Consider the following 24,538-nt stretch of genomic DNA (forward strand, 5'->3'; position numbering starts at 1 on the left):
AGTCTGAGGCCAGGTTCCCCAAGCAAGGCTGCAGGGACGGGCAGGAGACTGTCAGCCCTTGCACCCCACGGCCCTGAGCATGCAGTGTCTCTGCTCATTTCCTATACTTGCTGAATCCAAGACCAAACCTAGCACAGCCACGTGCTACGTTAGGACATGGAGAGACCGCGTGCACGGTGGTGGGCCCCAGGAGTACAGTGGAGCTGCACAGCTGGTGCAGGAGTACAGAGGAGCTGCACAGCCGGTGAAGGGCTTCGCGGAGGCCTCACAGACCCAGACAAGCTGCTTGCAGAGTCTGGAAGCAGGGAGCCTACCCCTGGGAGGTGACGGTTAACAGCAAGGACTGCTCCTGGTCCTCCACCTGCTTTCCAGCGTCCACGATGGGGAGAAAGAAGCCAACCAAGCAAACCAGCATGGAGGCTTCGGAAGGGAGCGACACCCGCCCAAGAGGAGCCCCCGGGCAGGCCTCTGGGAGACGGCCAGAAGGGGCTGTTGTCGCAGGAGTGACAGTGCCATGCACGCCACTACCACAAGGACCCCCCGTGGACTGAGACGCGCAGGTGGAAGACGGTGCCACTAAAGGCCCTGTGTTGCCTAGGCTGATGTGTATGCATGTCCATTTTTAACAAAGTTTGGAAAGTAGAAAAAAAAACTAAAAATGTTAATAACAGAAAAAAGCTTATATAATAAAGAATAAAAAGAAGAAATACAGAGGCAGGAGCTGCCCGGGGTGCCCGCACACCTTATCAGAACGCCCGGGTCTGAGCCACAGCTCCACTTCCAATCCAACTTCCCGCTAACGTGCACCACTCGAGGGGGCACCAGACGATGCCTCCAGCACTTGGCCCACCACCCCCGTGAAGACCCAGATGAAGTCCCAGGCTCCTGGCTCTGGTCTGCCCCAGACCTGGCTGTGGAGGGCTCTGGACCGAAGAGCTGAATGGAAGATCTACCTCTGTCTGCTTTCTCTCTCTGCCTTTCAAATAAAATGAAAATATTATTTTTTTAAAAAGAGGAAGTATTTTTATGTAGCTGTACTATTTCTGTTTTAAGCTAAGTGTTCTTACAAGAGAGTCAGAAAGGTTAAAACATTTTTAAAGTTTTAAAAATAAGAGTTGGAGAATGCGTATTACTGGAGAACTCTTTGTTATAAATGCAGGGCAGTGTGCAGAAACTGTGACACACAGCCCTTCTTCACATCCTCTCGCCACCACTGACTCGCCCAGGGCAAGTTCCCATCCCACGAACCCACTCAGACCAGCACCCTGCCCAGGCAGGTCGCTTTTTGTTCTATGCATGCATTTTTTTTTCTTAAAGATTTATTTTATTTATTTGAAAGACAGAGTGAGAGAGAGAGAGAGAGAGAGAGAAAGAGAGAGAGAGAGAGATCTTCTAATATCTGGTTCACTTCCCAAATGGCCGCAAGGGCAGGGACTAGGCCAGGCCAAAGGCAGGAGCCAGGAGCTTCTTCCAGTCTCCCACGTGGGTGCAGGAGCCCAAGCACTTGGTCCATCCTCCACTGCTTTCCCAGGCGCATAGACGGGAACTGGATCAGAAGTGGAGCAGCCGGGACTCAAACCGGTGCCCATACGGGATGCCAGCACTGCAGGCCGTGGCTTTACCCACTACACCACAGCACCAGCCCCGACCATGTACTTTTCACTGAGCCTTTCTTAAGCTCAGATACACAAATACACCATCATGTCACACCCGCCTACGACACTCAGCACAGTGAGGGGCTCACGGTCCACAGCCCGGCAGCAACAGTCTAGCCATCCAGCCCAGGTGTGGGAGAGGCCACACGCTAGAGCTGCAGACACCCTGTCACGAGGTGACGTCGCTGAGTGATGACTGAGCTTAGCGCGTACTGAAGCTTAAATTGCACCACCTCACTTAGTCCTGAAGTCTCGGGGTTCAGTACACACCACACCCGACTCATATGAGAAAACGAAGGCCCAGTGGGATGAGGGGCTTTGCCGAGGCCGGCCAGCTGGTCAGCGTCAGAATGAGTTTCAAGACTCACCATCTTGATGCACACACCACATTTCTCTCAGGGGAAACCAGGCTAGGATCGGGAAGTAAAGGATGAGTGTGATGGTAACAGAGGCAGGAGACGGGCCTCTTCCTCACCCATCCACGGCAAAGGCCGGGAAGCGGTGACCCCAGCACCAAGGAACAGCACAGCCCAGCTCCGGTTCTCATCGCAGTCCCTGCAGGACATCCAGGGTCTGGCATCGTGGTGCCGCAGGCTAAGGTGGTATCCCCAGTCGCTGCAGTCATTTGGGGAGTGAACCAGCGGACGGAAGCTCTCGCTCTGTCATTCTGTATTATTTCAAATAAATAAATGAAATTCTCTCAAGAGACACCACAGCGAGGGCACGGAAAGAAGCGCACAAACCCAGCCCCTGCGGTGCAAGGAAGAGAAGCGACCACAGCCGACGTGAACGTGTCAGAAGGCCAGGCCCAGGGCAAGCGGCAGCCTGGGCAGCAAAACGAGGACAGGGAAGAGCAAAACCCGGACCGCAGCCGGGGCAAATACCACGCCTCTGACACAAACAGGACGCAGGCACACGAGTGGGGGCAGCAAGCTCTCGGCCGCTACGTCCGAGCTGACAGAGGCCCCTGTTCTGGCCTGAGCTCTTGACGGGCCCAGCAGGCCACATCAGGCCAGAACAGAGTCCCTCACGTGCTACACTGCTTTGCACAGCTCACACAAGACCCCCGACACGGGCTGACTCCAGCGGAGAGAGGCGTGTCCAGCCCAGTCTCGGAGGCTCTGGCAGCTGCATCACCTCGCAGCGGAGCACGTGCGGGAGAGCGCGCGCTCACCTCGCCACACAGGGGCCAGGGTCAGCCTTTGGTAACAACCCTCTCACAGAACCAACCAGGGTCCCCAGGAAGTACCTGGATCCGTCCCAAGGGCAACGCCCCCAAACAACCTAAGGACCTCCCACTAGGCTGCGCTTCTCAAAGGCTCCCCCTCCCAACAGCCTCCCTAGAGACCAAGCTCTCAAAATATGAACCTCTGGGGACAAATCACATCCAAAACACAGCACACCTAATCCAGCTGTGAGACAGGCCTGCCGTCTGACTGTGACCCTCGGAGACAACCCTAAAACTCGCGCTCAGGGATCAGCAGAGGGGACCCGACAGAAGTGTCTGAGTCGGAAGGGCTCTGCCCTCATGAATGGACGACTCCACCTGGACTCAGGGGCGGCTGTGGGCGCACCTGCCCTGCGCAGCCGACGCGAGGCCTCTGCCGTGTTACGACGCAGGAAGAAGACCCTCAGCGGATCAGCAGATGCTGACCCTGACTCTGGCGCCACACCTCCAGAACCACGAGTCAGAAACTGCGCAAAAGGTGACGGACTAACACAGAGCCGGTTCTCCCAGCACAGGAGAGCCCGGCCAGCCCGAGGCAGTGCCGCAGGAGGCCCTCCGCGCCAGCCCGGCGAGCCTGGTGAGGAAGCGCGGTGAGCTGCGCTCCACCCGTCTGCCTCTTCAGCCCTCGCCTGCCCGGAGGCACACCTCTCTCTGCTCAAAACAACGCGATGCCCAATCCAGAATCACAAAGAAAAAGTCAATTAGATCTTTAAGCTAAGTGTGCTGTAATCCTGTCTTCTGACAAGTATAATTCTAATGAATAAATGTGGAAAGAATGATGAAAATAGAAAATCATCTCACAAACACCACAGTAATAACTGTTTCGGGCAAGAGCAATCAATAGCTGCTAAGATTAGCGGGGAACTCTGTGGCATAGACGTACACTAACTACGCAGGGAACACACAACCCCACAGCACAGACCCGGCCAGCGCCCACAGCCACCACCTCAGGAACACGGCAGAGGACGTCCTGAGCTCCCAACAGGAGAGCGGAGAAGGAAGCACCACTTCTGGGGTGTTCTCACCAAAAACGCCTAACACAGAGACGGCCCACAAGGTCACTCACAGGTGCGCCGAGAGAGGCCCCACTTACGAAGGATGCTGGAAGACTGGGTGAAGAATGTGCAGAATCTTGGTATGATTTTTGCAATTATTTTAAGGTAGAACTGAATCATCAAAAAAAAATGTATAGAAAGACTGGAAACTAAACAGACACCGACACTCCTGTGAGAGAGAGGACCCAGTCCCTGCCAGCGAACACTGGCTCCGTGCACGGCCACCACGCCTGCCCTCGCTCTTCAGTCCCCAGCTCCCAGGCTGATTTCCCAGCTGTCAGGACTCAGCCAAGTCATCTTGAGGAGACAGAGCCCACACCAGCCCCACACCAGCCCCACACCAGCCCCACACCAGCTGACCTCGGAGCGGACACTACAACAAGGCCTTTGGCTCCATAGAGAGACACGAAAGCTCAGGTCAGCCAACTCCCCACCGCAGAGCCAGCCGGGGTCTGCACCATCCTGGGGTGTCACGTGGGAGCTGCAGGCCACTGGGGAGGGGAAGGGAGGGGCACGTACAGCAACACCAGGAGAGAAGCTGACGGCCGCCCAGGTCAGCACATAGCAAGACACAGCGAGAGCCCTAGGCCCCCAGGAGTGGGTTTAGAGCACAACTTTGTGGCGAGGGCCCTTAGCGCAGCGGTTAGGCCACCACCTGGGACACCTGCATCCCCTATGGGAGTGCCTGGAGTCCAGGTCTGGCCCTGCTCTCCACTCCGGCTCCCTGCTAATGTGCAGCATGGAAGGCAGCAGGTGATGGCTCAGGCACTTGGATCCCTGCCACCCACACGGGAGTCCCAGATGGAGTTCCTAGCTCCTGGCTTCACAGCCTTGGCTCAGTCCTGACTGCTGTGGGCATTTGGGGAGTGAACTGGTGGACAGGAGAGATAGCTCGCTCTCGATCTCTCCCAAATAAATAAATTTTTAAGTTAAAAAATAATAAAAATAAAGCATAACTACCCCAAGAGGAAGACATGGAAGTCCAGAATGCATGAAGGTGCCAAGAGGTAAACGTTGCTAAGTAACGGCATTCATGCCATGTGACAGACGGACCATTCTGAACTTGACTTCTAACTTCAATCACCCCTTCACTCACTGTTCACTGAGTGCCTACTATGCATGTGTCAGGTGCCAGGGTCACCAAGGCCCACCCAGCACGGGAAGATGGCCGATGCCCAGTAAGATGTCTGTGGTGAGAGCCAGTTCAAGGTCAATGACCTGAGCCAGGTCCAGCCCTGCACACCCGTCAGCAGACTCCCTCCTCTGGACTTCCGTGCTGAGAGAAGCAACAAAAGGACAAAAGGGCAGCAAAGGCAGAGACCGGCGCCTGCAGAGCTGGCAGTGTTTGTAGCCACCACTCACTGGACAGAGGCCCAAGGGCACTTGCCCAGGGACATGCTGAGGCCACCACAGAGCAAGGATGATGGCCCAGAGACATCTCGCACGACCCAGTGGGAAGGGTCGACAAAGACCATCAAAAGCATGTCCAGGATCTTGGGTGCTGGTCAGGACCCCAGGAACAAATGCCAGATGTGTGCTCCCAGGCTTGTCCAACCTCTGCCCTGAATGGGCTTTGTTCTCTAACCCCTCCCTCTCCGGAGCACCGGCCCCTCACCCCTCACATCATGACCAAGCCTCTCCTCCCTCGGATCTCAGATCTCAGTCTGCACCATCAGCGCTCTCCAATGCCCACCCGGCCCCCTTCCAGGAGCCACGGCCACGGCCACGGCCACGCCCACGCCCACGCCCGCTCCACTCCGCGGCAGCCGGCAGCCCCCTCCCAGGAGCCACGCCCACGCCCGCTCCACTCCGCGGCAGCCGGCAGCCCCCTCCCAGGAGCCACGCCCACGCCCGCTCCACTCCGCGGCAGCCGGCAGCCCCCTCCCAGGAGCCACGCCCACGCCCGCTCCACTCCGCGGCAGCCGGCAGCCCCCTCCCAGGAGCCACGCCCACGCCCACGCCCACGCCCACGCCCACGCCCGCTCCACTCCGCGGCAGCCGGCAGCCCCCGGGCTCCGGGGCTGTCAGCTCTGTACTTTCAGCAGCTGGGAAACACATTCTGAGGGGGAGAAAAAAATAGTTACATTAAAACTCTAAATGTGACAAATACATATAATTTACTACTAAATATAGTGGTTACTAAAGCACTAAAATAAATACTAGCATTGGGGCCAGAACTGTGGTGTAGCGGGTAAAGACGCCACCTGCAGTGCCAGCATCCCTTCTGGGCACAGGTTCGAGTCCCGGCTGCTCCACTTCCAATCCAGCTCTCTGCTGTGGTCTGGGAAAGTCCTTGGGCCCCTACACCCCTGTGGAAGACCCGGAGAAAGCTCCTAGATCCTGGCCTCGGATCCGCACAGCTCCGGCCATTGCAGCCAATTGGGAAGTGAACCAGCGCATGGAGGACCTCTCTCTGCTTCTCCTTTGCTCTCTGTGTGTCTCTAACTTTCAAATAAACAAATAAATCTTTAAAAAAAAAATACTAGTATGAACACCTAGAAAATCCAAGAAAATCGACTGAGAAACTACTAGAAACGAGTAAAAGAATTCAGTATCTGCACATACAGAGGACCTACTGAATAAAAATATTAAGATACCACAGAAGAGGGGCCGGCGCTATGGCACAGAGGGTTGAGGCCCTGGTCTGGGGCGCCAGCATCCCATATGGGCACTGGTTCTGGCCCGGCTGCTCCACTTCTGCTCCAGCTCTCTGCTGTGGCCTGGGAAAGCAGGGAAAATGGCCCAAGTGCTTGGGCCCTGCACCCACACCGGGGAACTAGAAGCAGCTCCTGGCTCCTGGCTCCTGGCTCCTGGCTCCTGGCTCCTGGCTCCTGGCTCCTGGCTCCTGGCTCCTGGCTCCTGGCTCCAGAATGGCGCGGCTCCAGCCGCTGCAGCCACTGGGGGAGGAGTGAGCCAGCGGATGGAGGGCCTCTGTCTCTGTCTCTGTCTCTCTCTGTAACTCTTTCAAATAAAATAAATCTTAAAAAAAAAAAAAAAAAAAAAAGATACCACAGAAGAACGTAAGGCTTAAATAAACATGCTAAACATGCTATATCCTGTTCTTAAAGACTCAATAATGTAAAGATGTCAATTCTCCTTAAATCAAACTTTATAAATACCATGTATTCCCAATTAGCATTTCAACAGAATTTTTTTAAAGATTTATTTGAAAGAGTTGAGAGAGAGAGAGAGAGAGAGAGAGAGGTCTTTCATCTGCTAGTTCAATCCCTAGATGGCCACAAAAGAGCCAGGGCTGGGTCAGGTCGAAGTCAGGAGCTTCTTCCAGGTCTCCCACATGGGTGGCAGGGGCCCAAGGACTTGGACCAACTTCTACTGCTGTTAGCAGGGAGCGGGATCAGAAGCGGAGCAGCTGGGACATAAACCAGCACTCACATGGGATAAAGGCAGCTCAGGCAGTGGTTTTACCCGCTATGCCACAACGCTGACCCCTCAACAGAATTTTCTTTTTTAAGGATTTATTTACTTATTTGAAAGGCAGAGTTACAGACAGGCAGAGAGAGAGAGAGAGAGAGAGAGAGGTTTTCTACCTGCTGGTTCACTCCCCAGATAGCTGCAACGGCCATAGTTGCTGCGCCAATCCAGAGCCAGGAGCCAGGAGCTTCTCTGGGTCTCCCACATGGGTGCAGGCTCCCAAGGACTTGGACCAACTTCTACTGCTGTCCCAGGCCATAGCAGAGCTGAATGGGAGGTGGAGCAGCCAGGACTCAAATCAGTGCCCATATGTGATGCCGGCACTGCAGGTGGCAGCTTTACCTGCTACGCCACAGTGCCGGTCCCAACAGAATTTTTATATGGGAAATTAATTTTCAGGAATAGTCAAGAAAAATCTAGGAAAAAAGACTAAACACTAGCCTTACAAGTGTGAAAATTCATTATAAGCTAAAGAAATAAAACAGCAAGCAAAGAGAACACATGCTTCAATATTTGTAAATAAACGGAATGGAAAAGGAAGACAGAATCCAGGAATGTCAGTGGGGACCAGCATCAAAGGACACCACAGAAGAAGGGGGGTGGGGGGGCAGGCACGGTGGCACAGAATGTTAAGCTGCCATATGAGCTCTGGTTCAAGTCCCAGTCACTCCACTTCCAATCGAGCTCCTGCTAATGTGCCTGGGAAAGCAGCAGGAGATGGCCCAAGTCCTTAGGCCCCTGCACCCACGTGGAAGACCCAGAAGAGGCTTCTGGCTTCTGGCTTTGGACTGGCTCAGTCGTGGCCATTGCTACCATTTGGGGAGTGAACCAGCAGATGGAAGATGTCTGTCTGTCTCTCTCTCTCTCTCTGCCCTTCAAATAAACAAACAAATCCTAAAATAAAAAAAATAAAAAAATAAAAAAAAAAGAGGAGCCTAGACGTGGGCGGGCTACTGGCCGCAGCTGGGACAGATCAGGCACCTCAGAAGCCTGGCCACTAAAGCGGCTGCACAAGCTGCAGAGGCCCATCTGGCAACACCCACCAGAACCACAGCTCGGCGCTCCTTCTCAGAACCCCCGGGGCGCACACATCCACCAGAACCACAGCTCGGCGCTCCTTCTCAGAACCCCCGGGGCGCACACATCCACCAGAACCACAGCTCGGCGCTCCTTCTCAGAACCCCCGGGGCGCACACACCCACCAGAACCACAGCTCGGCGCTCCTTCTCAGAACCCCCAGGGCGCACACACGGTCGAGAAATGCACACGGGCTGCACACAGCTGCAATCTGCAGGGCGGGGACTCCTCGCACGCTGACGTCAGGGTCTCCACGGAGAGTACGACTACTCGTCAGGGTCACTAGCAAGGCCAGCTCAGGCCCACAGGATCACAGCTCTGGGAGGCCCCGGGGACTCCAAGGACAGCACGGTGGAGACTCAGGCAAGCAGCTGAGGGCGATCCTGCTCCAAGTGCTCATACGCAACACAGGCCGTGACCGCAACGGCAAAGGGCAGCACGGCACCGGCGACGCGCGATGGTGAGGCTCAGCTCCCACCTCCTCAGTGCACAGACAAGGGCATGCCAGGGCAGCCCTCACTACCACACTGAAAAACATGCAAACGAAGCTGCTTACTTTCATGTTTAACTGTGCCTGTGGACAGTCTGGCAGCAGCTGCTCTTTCCTTACACAGCACAGCAGTACCACCCCTATTCCCAACACCGCTTGTCCTGCCTTAGAACCAACCGTGTGACGTAAGCGGAGCACCTGACCACGGCAACCTCAACCTCTTCATCTGTGCAAAGGAAAGGCCGTCTCGGCACCTTGAAGTAACACATTTTGTCAGGTGCCTGTGACACACCTCCTCCCCGTCCCAACCCACTTGCTCCTGAAGCCTCTGCAACTCCGGCCAGGAGGCCAGGCGGCCAGGAGGCCAGGCGGCCAGGAGGCCAGGCCACCACCCGAAATGGCTTCAGGATCCAACAAACCCAACACACACCACTGCTGCTAATGAGTCCTGTAAGTTTCATTCAAAACCAACCAACCAACCAAAGCAGCATTTTACTGGGGGCTGTGGGGGCGGGCGGGGGCAGTCCTCCTAACAATCTCGGCAGGCTTTCCTGAGCTATCAGAGGCCCTGTGCCTGAGCCTCCCGGAGACGAGCCACGAAAAGGGGAAATGGCAGCTTACAGCAGGTACGGCAGAGCCAGGGCCACAGAGAGCTGGCGCCGGGGAGGCATGCAGGTGCTCCGTTCTCTGTCCTCTCGGGACCTAACAGGCAGCGCACCTCTTGTCCGAGAGCAACACTCACTTCACGCATACAACACGAACTCAAACCAGAAGAAAGGGCGCATGCATGTGGCCCAGCAGCTGAGACGCTCACAACCCACACTGGCGCCTGGGCGCTGTATCTGTCCCCCCCTCCCGACTCTGGCCTCCGGGCAGTGCAGCTCCTGGGAGACAACAGTGATGGCTCAAGTACTGGTCCCTGCCACCACGTGGGGACCCAGCGTTGTCTGATCCAGTCTCAGCTGTTACAGGCATCCAAGGAGTGAGTCTGGTTGGGAGCTCTGTGTGCACATGTGTGTGTGTGTGTGTGTGTGTGTCTCAAATAAATTAATTAAAAAAAAAAAAAACAGGAAAATGAATATACCACTGTTCAGGATATAATGTTCAGAAAAGATACAGGGTATCCAAAGCACGTTAGCACACATGCATACAAACATACATTACGTTCACATACGTAAGAAAAACTACAGAAAATATCCCGAAGAGTTAAGACGGTGGTAGTAATTTTTCTTCTTCACACACTGTCTGATTTTTCCATATACTGTGCGCACTGACAACGATGGGGAAGAAAGGGAAAGGATTTTATTTATTAAGTACAGAGCAGCAGCGCCTCTGAGCTGCTCTCCCGGCCAGGCATCTCACTAAGCCAGCCCCCAGCACCTTCCGTGACCAGGGAACAGGGGCCGTGACTCGGGAGAGGCAGCCCCAGCCCTGAGAGCAGCCGCCCGAGGACACCAGAGGCGTGGGCAGGGCTGCTGGCCTGTGCTACAGAACAGCGGTCTCCCTCAGCGTGCAGGTCTGGGGACGCACGCCCTGTGCACGGCACTAGCTGCCAAGACAGAGCTCCACACACGGGATCCGAGTCTGAGGAAGAGACAAAGAGAATTCACCGGTACCCTCTCCTCACATGTGGTGTGCATAGGGACACGTGTGTGAGTGAGCACCAGTCCCCTGTCCTCACATGTGGTGTGCATAGGGACACGTGTGTGAGTGAGCACTGGTCCCCTGTCCTCACGTGGTGTGCATGGGGACACGTGTGTGAGCACCGGTCCCCTGTCCTCACATGTGGTGTGCATAGGGACACGTGTGTGAGTGAGCACTGGGTCCCTGTCCTCACATGTGGTGTGCATAGGGACACGTGTGAGTGAGCACTGGGCCCCTGTCCTCACACGTAGTGTGCATAGGGACACGTGTGTGAGTGAGCACTGGGCCCCTGTCCTCACATGTGGTGTGCATAGGGACACGTGTGAGCGAGCACTGGTCCCCTGTCCTCACATGTGGTGTGCATAGGGACACGTGTGAGTGAGCACTGGTCCCCTGTCCTCACAAGTAGTGTGCATAGGGACACGTGTGAGTGAGCACTGGTCCCCTGTCCTCACGTGGTGTGCATAGGGACACGTGTGTGAGTGAGCACCGGTCCCCTGTCCTCACGTGGTGTGCATAGGGACACGTGTGTGAGTGAGCACCGGTCCCCTGTCCTCACATGTGGTGTGCATAGGGACACGTGTGTGAGTGAGCACTGGGCCCCTGTCCTCACATGTGGTGTGCATAGGGACATGTGTGAGTGAGCACTGGGCCCCTGTCCTCACATGTGGTGTGCATAGGGACACGTGTGTGAGTGAGCACTGGGCCCCTGTCCTCACATGTGGTGTGCATAGGGACACGTGTGAGTGAGCATTGGGCCCCTGTCCTCACATGTGGTGTGCATAGGGACACGTGTGTGAGTGAGCACTGGTCCCCTGTCCTCACATGTGGTGTGCATAGGGACACGTGTGTGAGTTAGCACTGGGCCCCTGTCCTCACATGTGGTGTGCATAGGGACACGTGTGAGTAAGCACTGGTCCCCTGTCCTCACAAGTAGTGTGCATAGGGACATGTGTGTGAGTGAGCACCGGGCCCCTGTCCTCACATGTGGTGTGCACAGGGACACATGTGAGTGAGCACTGGTCCCCTGTCCTCACATGTGGTGTGCATAGGGACACGTGTGTGAGTGAGCACTGGTCCCCTGTCCTCACGTGGTGTGCATAGGGACACGTGTGTGAGTGAGCACCGGTCCCCTGTCCTCACATGTGGTGTGCATAGGGACACGTGTGTGAGTGAGCACCGGTCCCCTGTCCTCACATGTGGTGTGCATAGGGACATGTGTGAGTGAGCACTGGGCCCCTGTCCTCACATGTGGTGTGCATAGGGACACGTGTGAGTGAGCACTGGTCCCCTGTCCTCACATGTGGTGTGCATAGGGACACGTGTGAGTGAGCACTGGGCCCCTGTCCTCACATGTGGTGTGCATAGGGACACGTGTGTGAGTGAGCACCGGTCCCCTGTCCTCACGTGGTGTGCATAGGGACACGTGTGTGAGTGAGCACCGGTCCCCTGTCCTCACATGTGGTGTGCATAGGGACACGTGTGTGAGTGAGCACTGGGCCCCTGTCCTCACATGTGGTGTGCATAGGGACATGTGTGAGTGAGCACTGGGCCCCTGTCCTCACATGTGGTGTGCATAGGGACACGTGTGAGTGAGCACTGGGCCCCTGTCCTCACATGTGGTGTGCATAGGGACACGTGTGAGTGAGCACTGGGCCCCTGTCCTCACATGTGGTGTGCATAGGGACACGTGTGAGTGAGCACTGGGCCCCTGTCCTCACATGTGGTGTGCATAGGGACACGTGTGTGAGTGAGCACTGGGCCCCGTCCTCACATGTGGTGTGCATAGGGACACGTGTGAGTGAGCACTGGGCCCCTGTCCTCACATGTGGTGTGCATAGGGACACGTGTGAGTGAGCACTGGGCCCCTGTCCTCACATGTAGTGTGCATAGGGACACGTGTGTGAGTGAGCACTGGGCCCCTGTCCTCACATGTGGTGTGCATAGGGACACGTGTGTGAGTGAGCACTGGGCCCCTGTCCTCACATGTGGTGTGCATAGGGACACGTGTGAGTAAGCACTGGTCCCCTGTCCTCACAAGTAGTGTGCATAGGGACACGTGTATGAGTGAGCACCAGTCCCCTGTCCTCACATGTGGTGTGCATAGGGACACGTGTGTGAGTGAGCACTGGTCCCCTGTCCTCACATGTGGTGTGCATAGGGACACGTGTGAGTGAGCACTGGTCCCCTGTCCTCACATGTGGTGTGCATAGGGACACATGTGTGAGTGAGCACTGGTCCCCTGTCCTCACATGTGGTGTGCATAGGGACACGTGTGTGAGCACTGGGCCCCTGTCCTCACAAGTAGTGTGCATAGGGACACGTGTATGAGTGAGCACCAGTCCCCTGTCCTCACATGTGGTGTGCATAGAGACACGTGTGAGTGAGCACTGGTCCCCTGTCCTCACAAGTAGTGTGCATAGGGACACGTGTGAGTGAGCCCTCACCACAGAGCCAGCCCCTCCATCTTGAGCTCCCAGCCTCCTGAACTGGGACCGATAATGCCCGTTCTATTCATTTATTTACTTCTTACTTATTTTGGAAAGGCAGAGACACGGGCCAGACTGATTTTCCGTCTGCTGGTTCATTCCCCTGGTGCCTCCAACAGCGAGGGCTTGGCCAGACCACCGCCAGGGGCCTGTACTCTAGCCAGGTCTCCCAGGTGAGTGGCAGGGCCTCAGCACTGAGACATCACTGTGCCTCCCGGGATGCACAGGCAGGAAGCCGGATGAGAAACAGGGAATCAGGACCTGAACTGGCACTCCACACGGGATGCAGTTATTCCAAGCAGAGGCTTAACCCACTCGCCACAACGTCCACCACATTTTTTGTTGGTTTTTTTTTTTTTTTTTAAAGTGAGAATGCAGCTATTTAAATTATCCTGCATCAGGGCCTGCTGTGGCACAGCGAGTTAAAGCCCTGACCTGAAGCGACGGCATCCCATACGGGCGCTGGTTCTAGTCCTGGCTGCTCCTCTTCCGATCCAGCTCTCTGCTATGGCCTGGGAAGGCAGCAGAAGATGGCCAAAGTCCTTGGGCCCCTGCACCCCCATGGGAGACCTGGAGGAAGCTCCTGGCTCCTGGCTTCGGATCGGCGCAGCTCCGGCCCTTGTGGCCATCTGGGGAGTGATCCAGCGGATGCAAGACCTCTCTCTTTCTCTACCTCTCTCTGTAACTCTGTCTTTCAAATAAATAAAATAAGTCGTTTAAAAAAATTATCTTGCACCAATGACTTGTAGACTATCTTATGTTTTTATTTCTTTACTTTTATTCAAATAAAAGGCAGACACATACAGAGAGACAGAGACAGAGAGACAGAAAGAGATTTTCCATCTGCCGGTTTACTGCTCAAATGCCCACCAAAGACAGGGCTGAGCTGGCCTCGAATGCAATCTAGGTCTCCCAAGGAGGTGGCAGGGACTAGGTACTTAAGCCGTCACCTGCAGTCTCCCAGGGTGTGCCTTAGCAGCAAGATGGACTTGAAAGCAGAGCCTGGACTGGAACCCGGGCACTCCGATACAGGATGTGGGCACCCAGAAGCATCTTAACCGCTGCCCCAAACGCCCACCCCGAAGTCACCAAATCTCGGATATTTTGTCACAGCAGCCCAAACAACCAGTGAGCAAAGCCAAAGGGGAGGCCCTGAGGGACGTTACCCAGTGCACGCTCGAGGGCTCGCCTGACCCGGGCACAGTGAGAGGCTGAGTCCACCCTCCTCTGCAGGCCGGGGGGGGGGGGCCTCAGTGGACGCAAACCAACACACTGCCCGCCCACCACCACCACATCCCTCACCCCAGACACCCAGCCCCAGCACACAGGACAAAGACAACTGCTGCCAGGTGGTAACTGACATTCTTAGTGCTGTTTATTTCTCTTCTTTGTTACAGAATTCTGTTCACACCTCACAAAGGGAGAAGCCCACAGCGGCCTTTCAGAGACATCCCCCCACCACCACCCCACCACCCAGTCCCAGCAAATCCAACTCTCACTCTGCTACCCACAGTGACACCTGCAGGTCAGGATCCGAAGTGCAGGTGGCACAGAGCTGAGAGGAAAGTGCGCCCAGCTCAGACACAGGCCTTGCCCTCTCCTCCCCGACAGGTCTTGTCCTCTCCTCCCCGACAGGTCTTGTCCCCAGGCAGCGGCCACCCAGGCAAGCACACCACAAACACGGAGACACAAACAGCATTTCTCACAATGTCTCTGTACTGAGAACAACTCGAGACTGATTTCCTCACAGAACGTAAGCCCACTGTCTAAGGCAATCTTGCGTGAATTCTGGGTGCCCAGGTTCAGCCTCTTCTCTGAGGAATAGATGGGCATTTCCACCTGACCTGGCCCACCTGTGACAGAAGGGCAGGCATCAAGAATGAAATTCAGGGGCAGGCGCCACGGCACAGATTAATCCCCCGCCTGCGGCACCGGCATCCCATATGAGTGCCAGTTCTAGTCCCGGCTGCCCCTCTTCCAATCCAGCTCTCTGCTTTGGCCTGGGAAAGCAGTAGAAGATGGCCCAAGTCCTTGGGCTGCTGCACCTGCGTTCGAGACCAGGAAGAAACTCCTGGCTCCTGGCTTCAGATTGGCGCAGTTCCTGCCGTTACAGAAGTGAACCAATGGAAGGAAGACCTCTCTCTCTGTCTCTCCCTCTCACTGTAGCTCTACCTTTCAAATAAATAAATAAATAAAAATCTTAAAAAAAAAAAAAAGAATAAAATGCAGTCCAACTAACTCAGTAGCGGGGGAAATGCCACTGAGGTAACAGCAAAACTAGGACAAATGTAGATTCCCCTCAAATACTCCCCTAGGCATCCAAAAATACTGCACGTGTGCTGTCAGTGTAAAAATACACTCACTGGGTAGACAACAGCACCCCCCAACCATGGGGGCTTCACTCCAACCCCAGGTGCAGGCCTGAAGTGGTGGAGAGTTGTATCTTCTTCCTATACATACACACTGGTGATGGTTTCATTTATAAACTGGGCTCAGTAAGAGATTAATAATAATAATAAACTAGAACAATTTAAACAGAATATTATAACAATTTTTTTTCAAAAATTTATTTATGTATTTGAAAGTCAGAGTCACATAGAGAAGGAGAGGCGGAGAGAGAGAGAGAGAGAGAGAGAGGTCTTCCATCTGCTGGTTCACTCCCCAACTGGCTGCAATGGTGGCATCTATATGGATGCAGGTTCTAGTCCCGGCTGCTCCACTTCCGATCCAGCTCTCTGCTGTGGCCTGGGAAAGCAGTGGAGGATGGCCCAAGTCTTTGGGCCCCCGCACCCGCGTGGAGACCTGGGAGAAGCTCCTGGCTCCTGGCTTCAGATCGACACAGCTCCAGCCGTTGCAGCCACTTGGGGAGTGAACCAGAATATGGAAGACTTCTCGCTCTACCTCTGCATTTGTAACTCTGCCTTTCAAATAAACAAATAAAAAAAAATTTTTTGACAGGTAGAGTGGACAGTGAGAGAGACAGAGAGAAACGTCTTCCTTTTCCGTTGGTTCACCCCCAAATGGCCGCTGCAGCCAGCGCACTGCAGCCAGCGCACCACACTGTCCAAAGCCAGGAGCCAGGTGCTTCTCCTGGTCTCCCATGCGGGTGCAGGGCCCAAGCACTTGGGCCATCCTCCACTGCACTCCCTGGCCACGGCAGAGAGCTGGCCTGGAAGAGGGGCAACCGGGACAGAACCGGTGCCCCGGTGCCGCAGGTGGAGGATTAGCCTAGTGAGCTGCGGCACCGGCCCAAATAAATTATTAAAAAAAAAAAAAAAGTATAGACTTAAAAAAAAAAAAAAGATGAACTGTTTATTTCTGGGATTCTGATCCCACATTTACAGACGGGTTTCCACTGCTAGAGCACCAGAGCTGAGGCTGCTGCTTTGTGAAGAAGAGGTTTGTTGAGCGCCCAGTTTTGGAGGTTTGGAAGCACAGTGCTGTCTCCCATAAGGGCCTCCCGGCCACGTCACATCACAGCAGGTGCATCCCTGGGCACACCTCTTACAGGTCCTACCAGCTCTCCACCTCCATCCCAGGGACCAAGCTTCCAGCACGGGAACCCTCAGGGGACAAACCACATCCAAAGGGGCAGTGGGGAGCAAACCACAGGAAGCAAAGCCAGGGCTGAGGGGACAGACTTCCGTGAGCACAAGCTCAGGCTCCAGAGACCTCAGGGCACCAGGGCGTGCAAGAGGGGCTGGTCTGACGGGCAAAGAGCAGCCTGGAGCTGAAGCAAACGTCTGTCGACTATGGCAGTAGGCACAGACTATAATTGTGAAAATTCATAAGCTGTATTCCAAGACAGAACTGTACTGGTATGGAAATTATACTTTATTAAGGCACAAAAGAAAAATATTATACTGCATACAATGATATAATAAAAATACATATGCAAACCATGAAGACATAAGTTTATGTTATCCTAGTCCATGTTTTCCCAGCACCTACGCTGAATTTGTTCAAGTTAAATACGCACGCAATGTGACACTGCTACAGAGTAAAAGCAGTCTGCCTAATACCGGGCAGTCTCCAACAATATGCGCCCACAGGAGGCCTGAGAAACCAGTCACCACAGCCACCTACGGATAAGCACCCTAAGTTACCAACCGGCAGAAGTGCAGCCCTACAGTCTATGGGACACACGTCCTGGACTCTGGCGGACACCTGGGTACAGCAGAGGAGCGCAGCAGAAGCAAGGCCTTCCACGCCCATGGCCAGCCTGGCTGGCAGAGACGTCAGCTGTAACTGGAGGCCAGGGACAGCTCCCTGCTAGGTTCACAGAAAACCAGGGACAGCCGGCCATCAGCACTCCCGCAGCCCCGTCTCATCTGAAACAAAGTGGAGGCTGCCAAGCCAGAACTAGGATTCCTGCGACATACCCAAGTCTTCACTCCACCCGTCACTAGGGGGCAACGTGTGAACCACCTCTAACCCAGAACCCGACTCACAAGTTCAGGAGTGAAAACAGGGCCAAGTGTTGGGCGCTCTGGTTAAGACCTTGCCTGGGACATGCGTATCCCACACGGGAGGGCCTGGCCCAGCCTGGGCTCCGCCACTCCCAATCCAGCTAACAGGACCCAGCTCCCTGCTGATTCACCTGGGAAGGCACAGATGACGGCCCAAGTCCTTGGGCCCCTGCACCCATCTGGGAGAAGAGGATGGAGGTCCCGGCTTTGGCCTGGCCCAGTCCTGGCTGCTGCAGCCCCTGAGGGAATAAACCACTAGTGGATGAAAGAACCCACTCTCTCGCTCTCCATCTGACACTCCAGCTTTCAAATAAACAAATAAGTTTCTTGAATAATAATTTGTTTCCTTGCAGGCTTTTTCTCTGAATAAATAAATACATTTTTAAATGCTTTCCAAATTTAGTACTGGATTGCTCATTTGGGACCCTCCTTTCCTACTTAACATTTTATTATGAATCTGTGTAAGTTAGAGATCAACTGAAAAACACAACCAGCAGCAGACACAGACAGGAGCACAACTGGGGCGGCAGGCGACTGTGGACTCCAGAAACCGAGTAAGCTGCCGACCACAGGAAGCACCTCTCTACCTGAGGGAAGCCCCCGCCCCACAGGCGGTCGGAGAACTGCTCAGGCCCACTCTGAAGGACACCCTCCCCCCTCCAAGGCACTGATTACACAGAATGCCTTCACAGCCCACAGGGAGGACTGCTGGACCGCGTCAGCGAAGACCTTAGCCAGAGAAGGTGACACACGAACCTGGCCATCACCGCCTCCACACAGCCACCTTTAAACCATCTGATACATATGCTGAGCCACCTATGACAATCCAGCACCCTTCCCACTCTGCTGGTGTAAGCTGAAACAAACCAGTGTAGTGGACAGCGACACAGACCGAATGCCCCTGTCTCCGTCCAAGACCCGTGTGTCAACTCCAAGGTGATGGCACTAGGAGCTGAGGCCTCGGGAGAATGGCCACGTGGATACAGTCTGCCTGAAAGGGACTCCAGCCATGTGAGGACAGACAGACACGAAGCAGAGAGCAGACCCTCGCCACCCGCCCAATCTGCCCCACCTCCAGAACTCCGAGAGAGGAATTCCTGTTGCTGGAAAGCCACCCAGCCACGGAGGCTAAGGTTTTCTGTTAGAACAGCCTGAAGGGACAAAGACAACTTTTTGGGCAGGTGCTGTAACATAGTGGGTTAAGCCGGTGCCTGTGACGCTGCCATCCCACGTGGGTGCTCCACTTCCAATCTAAAAATCTAGCTCCAATCTGGGAAAGCAGTGGAAGATGGTCTGAGTGCTTGGCTTCCTGCTACTCACATGGGAAACCCAGTTTCTGGCTCCTGGCTTCAGACTGGCCCAGAACAAGCTGTTACAGCTTTTTGGGGAGTGAACCAGCCAATGGAAGATTTCTCTTTCTCTCTCTCTCTCCCTGTTAACTCTGCCTTTCAAATAAATAAAGAAAACTTAAGAGAGAGAGACAACTTTCGAAATCAGATCTTCATGCTCCTGTTGGACTGCTGTACAGAGAGACGACTGTACGGAGAGACGACTGTACAGAGAGACGACTGTACGGAGAGACGACTGGCGAAGGCAGCAGGCAGGTGTTGAGCCTGGCAGTGAAGACACCCACATCCACACGCTAACACCCGAGTCTGACTCCTGGCTCTGGCTTGATTCTCGCTCCAGCCAGTGCAGACCCTGGGAGGCAGCAGGGCTGTAAATAACTGGGTTCCTGCGACCCCCATGGATTGTACTCCTGGCTCCCTGGTTCCAGCCTTATTTACTGCAGGCACATGGAGAGTGTAGCAGCAGATAGGAGCTCATTCTCTCTGTTTATCCAACTGCCTCTGTCTCTCAAATAAATTAAAAACAAGAACATTTAAAAATAAGAAAAATAAGGAGGCCGGCATGGTAGCAGTGTTAGGTCACCACGTGCAGTGCTGGCATCCCATATGGGTCCCAGTTCAAGTCTCAGCTGCACTTCCGATCCAGCTGCCTGCTCGTGCTCTTGGAAAAGCAGCGGAAGATGGCCCAAGCGCATGGGCCCTGACACCCATGTGGGAGATCCAGATGGGGTTCCAGGCTCCTGGTTTCAGCCTTGGGAGTAAACCAGCAAATAGAAGATCTCTGGGGGCCGGCATTGTGGTAGAGTGGGTAAAGCCACCACCTGTGGTTGCCAGCATCCCATGTGGGTGCAGAGATTTGAGTCCCGGCTGCTCCACTTCTGACCCAGTTCTCTGCTATGGCCTGGGAAAACAGTGAAAGATGGCCCAAGTCCTTGGGCCCCTGCACCTGTGTGGGAGACCTGGAGGAGGCTCCCGGCTCCTGGCTTCAGACCAGCATAGCTCCAGCCGTTGCGGCCATCTAGGGAGTGAACCAGCGGATGGAAGACCTCTCACTCTCTGTAACTCTGCCTCTCAAATAATAAATCTTTAAATAAAAAAATAAGGAAAATAAGATGAGCTATGCAGTTAAAAAAAAGAAAGAAAGAAAAGAAAACTCCAGAAGACTGCAGAGCCCCCTTGAGTCTTTGGCTGAACACTAAACGCACACATGCCAAGTGTGACTCCACAAGGCAAGAGGGAAAGCCCTGGGCAGCTGGCCTGGACGATCCCTGGCGCTCACAAAGGCTGGGAGGGTTCAAGTTTCCATCAATCAGAATGGCAACTGGAACATTCAGGAGATACCCCAAAAAAGCCACATATTAGAAAGAGGGCTATGCTAACCCTAGAGACACCTTAAGTAAGCTTAACAACACGCTCAGGCTGATCTGCAAATAAATGAACTGCCTGAAGAGCAAAGCACAGCACCTTGAGAGAAAGAAAACATAATCCAGAAATTAAAAAACGTCCATGTCTAGCATCCAATCAAAAATTGCCAGACATGCCAGCGCCACGGCTCACTAGACTAATCCTCCGCCTGCAGCACCGGCACTCTGGGTTCTAGTCCTGGTCGGGGTGCTGGTTCTGTCCCGGTTTCTCCTCTTCCAGGCAAGCTCTCTGCTGTGGCCCGGGAGTGCAGTGGAGGATGGCCCAAGTGCTTGGGTCCTGCACCCGCATGGGAGACCAGGAAGAAGCACCTGGCTCCTGGCTTCGGACCAGTGCAGCATGCTGGCCATGGCAGCCATTTGGGGGTGAACCAACGGAAAAGGAAGACCTTTCTCTCTCTCTCTAACTCTGCCTGTCAAAAAAAAAAAAAAAAAAACACACACACACACACACACAAAACAAAACAAAACAAAAAAACTGCCAGACATGAAAAAAGCAGGAAAATGTGACTCAAAAATCAGCAACCAAGAACAACAGCAACAGAAAGAGCAGGTAAAGACTCCAATTATTATGAATACCTCACAGGATTTAAAGGAAACAGTAAGGAGAGAATTCAAAGCTATAAAAAAGAAATCAGAGGGAACTTGCAAAGCTGAGAAATAAAACATCAGCAACAAAAATTTACTGAGTTTAACTCAAGATTAGACACTAAAGGAAAAAAAGCATTTCCAACAAATAGACCACACCTCCAAGAAACAGAGGAAACGACTTCAAATGAAGCACAAGGAGGAAAGAGACACAGGCAGGGTGGGAGGGAGCCCAGAATAAGTTCAAAAGTCTCAAGCAGGCTCAACACAAGGAAACTACTAAGGGCAGCTGGCCTGGGACTCCCGCATCCCACACGGGAGTGCCAGGTTCAAGTTCTCCTCCACCTCCAATCCAGCTTCCTGCTAATGCACACTCTGGGAGGCAGCAGGTGACAGCTCATGTTCGCGGATCCCTGCCACCCACATGGGAGACGTGGACTAAGTTCAGACTCCCGGCTTCAGCCTGGCTGTTGTGAGCATCTGGGGAATGAACTAGCAGACTGGAGAGCTCTGTCTCTGTCTCTCTGTTTAAATGAATATGAAAAGAAAACCACACCAGAATAAATCATTATCAAATTGCTAAAACGGATACACAGATTATCTGAAAAGCACTCTGAAAGGTGGGGGACATAGGATGTGCCACTTGTGCAGGAGACAAGGAACTCCAACTCATTCCTCCTCGGAAACCATGCAGGCCAGAACACACTGGAACGCATGCTTTACAACGGTGGGAGAAAAAAAAGTCAATCTGAATTTCTATGTCCAGCAAAAATATCCCCAGAAGTAAAGATGGAATAAAGGCATTTTCAAATGAAAGCTGAATGAATTCATGAGCAGCACATATACACAAGAAACATTAAAGAAAGTTCTTTGAAGCCAGTGCTGTGACACAATGGGTTAAGCCACTGCCTGCAGTGTCGGCATCCCATACAGGTGCCAGTTCAAGCCCTGGCTGCTCCACTTCTGATCCAGCTCCCTGCTCATGAGCCTGGGAAAGCAGTGGAAGATGGGCCAAGTGCTTGGGCCCCTGCCACCGTGTGGGAGATCTGGAAGAAGCTCCTGGCTCCTGGCTTCAGCCTGGCCCAGCCTTGGCCATTGAGGCCATTTGGGGAGTGGACCAGAGGATGAAGACCTTTCTCTAACTCTGCCTCTCAAATAAATAAATAAATCTTAAAAAAAAAAAAAAAAAAATACGGCAAGTTAGCTCTTCCAGCTAGAACATATCAGCTCTCTAGGACACATCAGCTCTCTTGCCTCCGCCTCTACTTCCAGACTCCAAGCCTAACTCAGCTCCTCCCCTCAGAGCCCCACGTGCAAGACCATCCTCCCCCACCACCTTGGTCCACCTACCCAACACCTGCTCTCAGGAAGCGGCAGAGCCAGGATGCGCATCCGGGCCCTTCCTTAGGCCGCCCCTGCAGGCAGACACCACACCTCGGGCACTGTGGGCCCACAGGCCAGCAGCACAGACACACCAAGAACCAGAATTGAGTCACTAAGGCTAAGCCTCACAGAGTTCAAGTGAAGGCCTGGGGGCAGCCAGGTGCTCTCGTGGGTCTATGACTGTGGACGGGTGTCACCTCACCTTTCCAGGGAAGATAATGAAGAGGACTCAGGCCACTGAGCACCCACCCTGTGCAACCGAAGGCTTACCATGCAGTCTGCACACATCACGACATCAATCAACACTGACCAAGCACGGAGGTGGTGCCAACACTGACCACCAGATGTCCACACGAAGGAAGCTGCGGAGCAGGAAGTCCTGCCTGGGAGCCGCGCTGCAGCACAGCGGACAAAGCTGCCGCTCGCAGCACCGGCAGCCCCAGCAGGTGCAGTGTGAGTCCCAGCTGCTCTACTTCTGATCCAGCTCCCCGCTAATGCACCTGGGAGATCGGAGAAGACAGTCCTTGGGCCCCTGCACCCACGTAGAAGCTCCTGGCTTCAAACTGGCCCAGCTCCAGCCGTTACAGCCAAGTGGGGAGTGAACCAGCTGATGGAAGATCTCTCTTCTTCTCTTTCTCTCTTCTGTCAACTGTTCCTTTCAAATAAATAAATCTTTAAGAAAAAGGAAAAAACAAAGACATACCTGGAGCTGGCTGGAGGCTCCGCAGGGACTTGAGCAGCATCCGAAGCGGCTACAGGAGCTCTCTCCTCCTCCGGGCCACCGGCCACCTCCTGCCCCGGCCCCTGCGGGCCTGGAGGCGGAGCTTTCTCCACCTCTTGTGGCTCGCCCAGCTCTGGGGTGGCGTCGACCTCTACTTCCTGGACCGGGATGGGGACCGGCTCCTTCTCAGCTGCAGTGGCTGCCACGGCCTTGGCCTCCTCTTCTTCCTTTCTTCTGATCTTCTCTTCAAGTTCCTTCCTCCTCTTCTCATCATCCTGACGGGCCATGTGGTCAAAGGTCTTGAATACCTAAAACCAAGCAGCCAGGCAGTCGTCAGCCGTGCTCAGCACAGACTGGAAACTCTGCAGAAACGTGGCAGCACCCTCTAGGCAGCGAATGCAAGGGCAGGGATCAAAAATGTTTCTCACTGGCAACACCAAAACACTCTGTAACTTCACCAAAAGACGACGGGAACATGGTCGTTAACAGGGGGCTCCAAAATCCACAAAACTGAAAGCTGACAAGCCAAGGCAAGCTTGTTCACACTGCACGACGCACTGCGCTGAACTACGAGTCGGGAAGGCACAACTGGGCATAGCAGGTAAAGCCACCACCTGCAATGCCGGCATCCCATATGGGCGCAGGCTAGACCCTAGTTGCTCCACTTCCGATCCAGCTCCCTGCTAATGGTCTGAGAAAGCAGTAGAAGATGGCCCAAGTACTCAAGCCCCTGCACCTGCATGGGAGACCCAGAAGAAGCTCCTGGCTCCTGACTGGACTGGCCCAGCTCAAGCCATTGTGGCTATTCGGGGAGTGACCCCGCAGATGGGAGATCTCTTTCTGCCTGCTTCTCTCTCTCTGTAACTCTGCCTTTCTAATAAATAAATAAATCTTTAAAAAAAAAAAAGGCACAAAAACATGCTTGAACTCAATAGACAAAATGCAACCCGATCTACTGACATGTCGCCACCCTCTCTGCCCCAAGGAGACACAGCGCAGGCATTTAGCCACCATCCATCGGGTGCCTACACACAAGGGACGCAAAGAAAAAATCCAGTGACAGTTCCTGCCGCCTAAGAACTGAGAATCCTTGGCCGGCGCCATGGCTCACTAGGCTAATCCTCCACCTGCGGCGCCGGTACACTGGGTTCTAGTCCTGGTCGGGGCGCCAGATTCTTTCCCAGTTGCCCCTCTTCCAGGCCAGCTCTCTGCTGTGGCCCGGGAGTGCAGTGGAGGATGGCCCAAGTCCTTGGACCCTGCACCCCATGGGAGACCAGGAGAAGCACCTGGCTCCTGGCTTCGGATCGGCACAGCGCGCCAGCCACGGCGGCCATTTGGGGAGTGAACCAACGGAAGGAAGACCTTTCTCTCTGACTTTCTCTCTCACTGTCAAACTCTGCCTGTCAAAAAAAAAAAAAAAAAAAAAAACCCTGAGAATCCTGGTGTGTAGCCAAGCCCTTACCCTTTTCTGGGTCCCAGTCACAACAGCAAGGTAGCAAAGTGCCACCAGACAGACCCCCACCCAGCCCTAAGAGAG

General features: G+C 54.2%; 1 protein-coding gene across 3 annotated transcripts in view; it reads right to left on the minus strand.

Moving 5' to 3' along the window:
* The window catches only part of NUDCD3 (NudC domain containing 3), a 99,513-nt gene that overhangs the window by 70,052 nt on the left and 4,923 nt on the right, over positions 1–24,538 (minus strand). For all 3 annotated transcript variants that reach the window (XM_051853060.2, XM_051853059.2, XM_051853061.2), the window contains exon 2: positions 22,984–23,309. In XM_051853060.2, the coding sequence (XP_051709020.2) occupies positions 22,984–23,309 (326 nt within the window). The remainder of the gene's footprint in view (positions 1–22,983; positions 23,310–24,538) is intronic.

Source organism: Oryctolagus cuniculus, chromosome 16, assembly GCF_964237555.1.
Source record: "Oryctolagus cuniculus chromosome 16, mOryCun1.1, whole genome shotgun sequence".
Lineage (NCBI taxonomy): Eukaryota > Metazoa > Chordata > Mammalia > Lagomorpha > Leporidae > Oryctolagus > Oryctolagus cuniculus.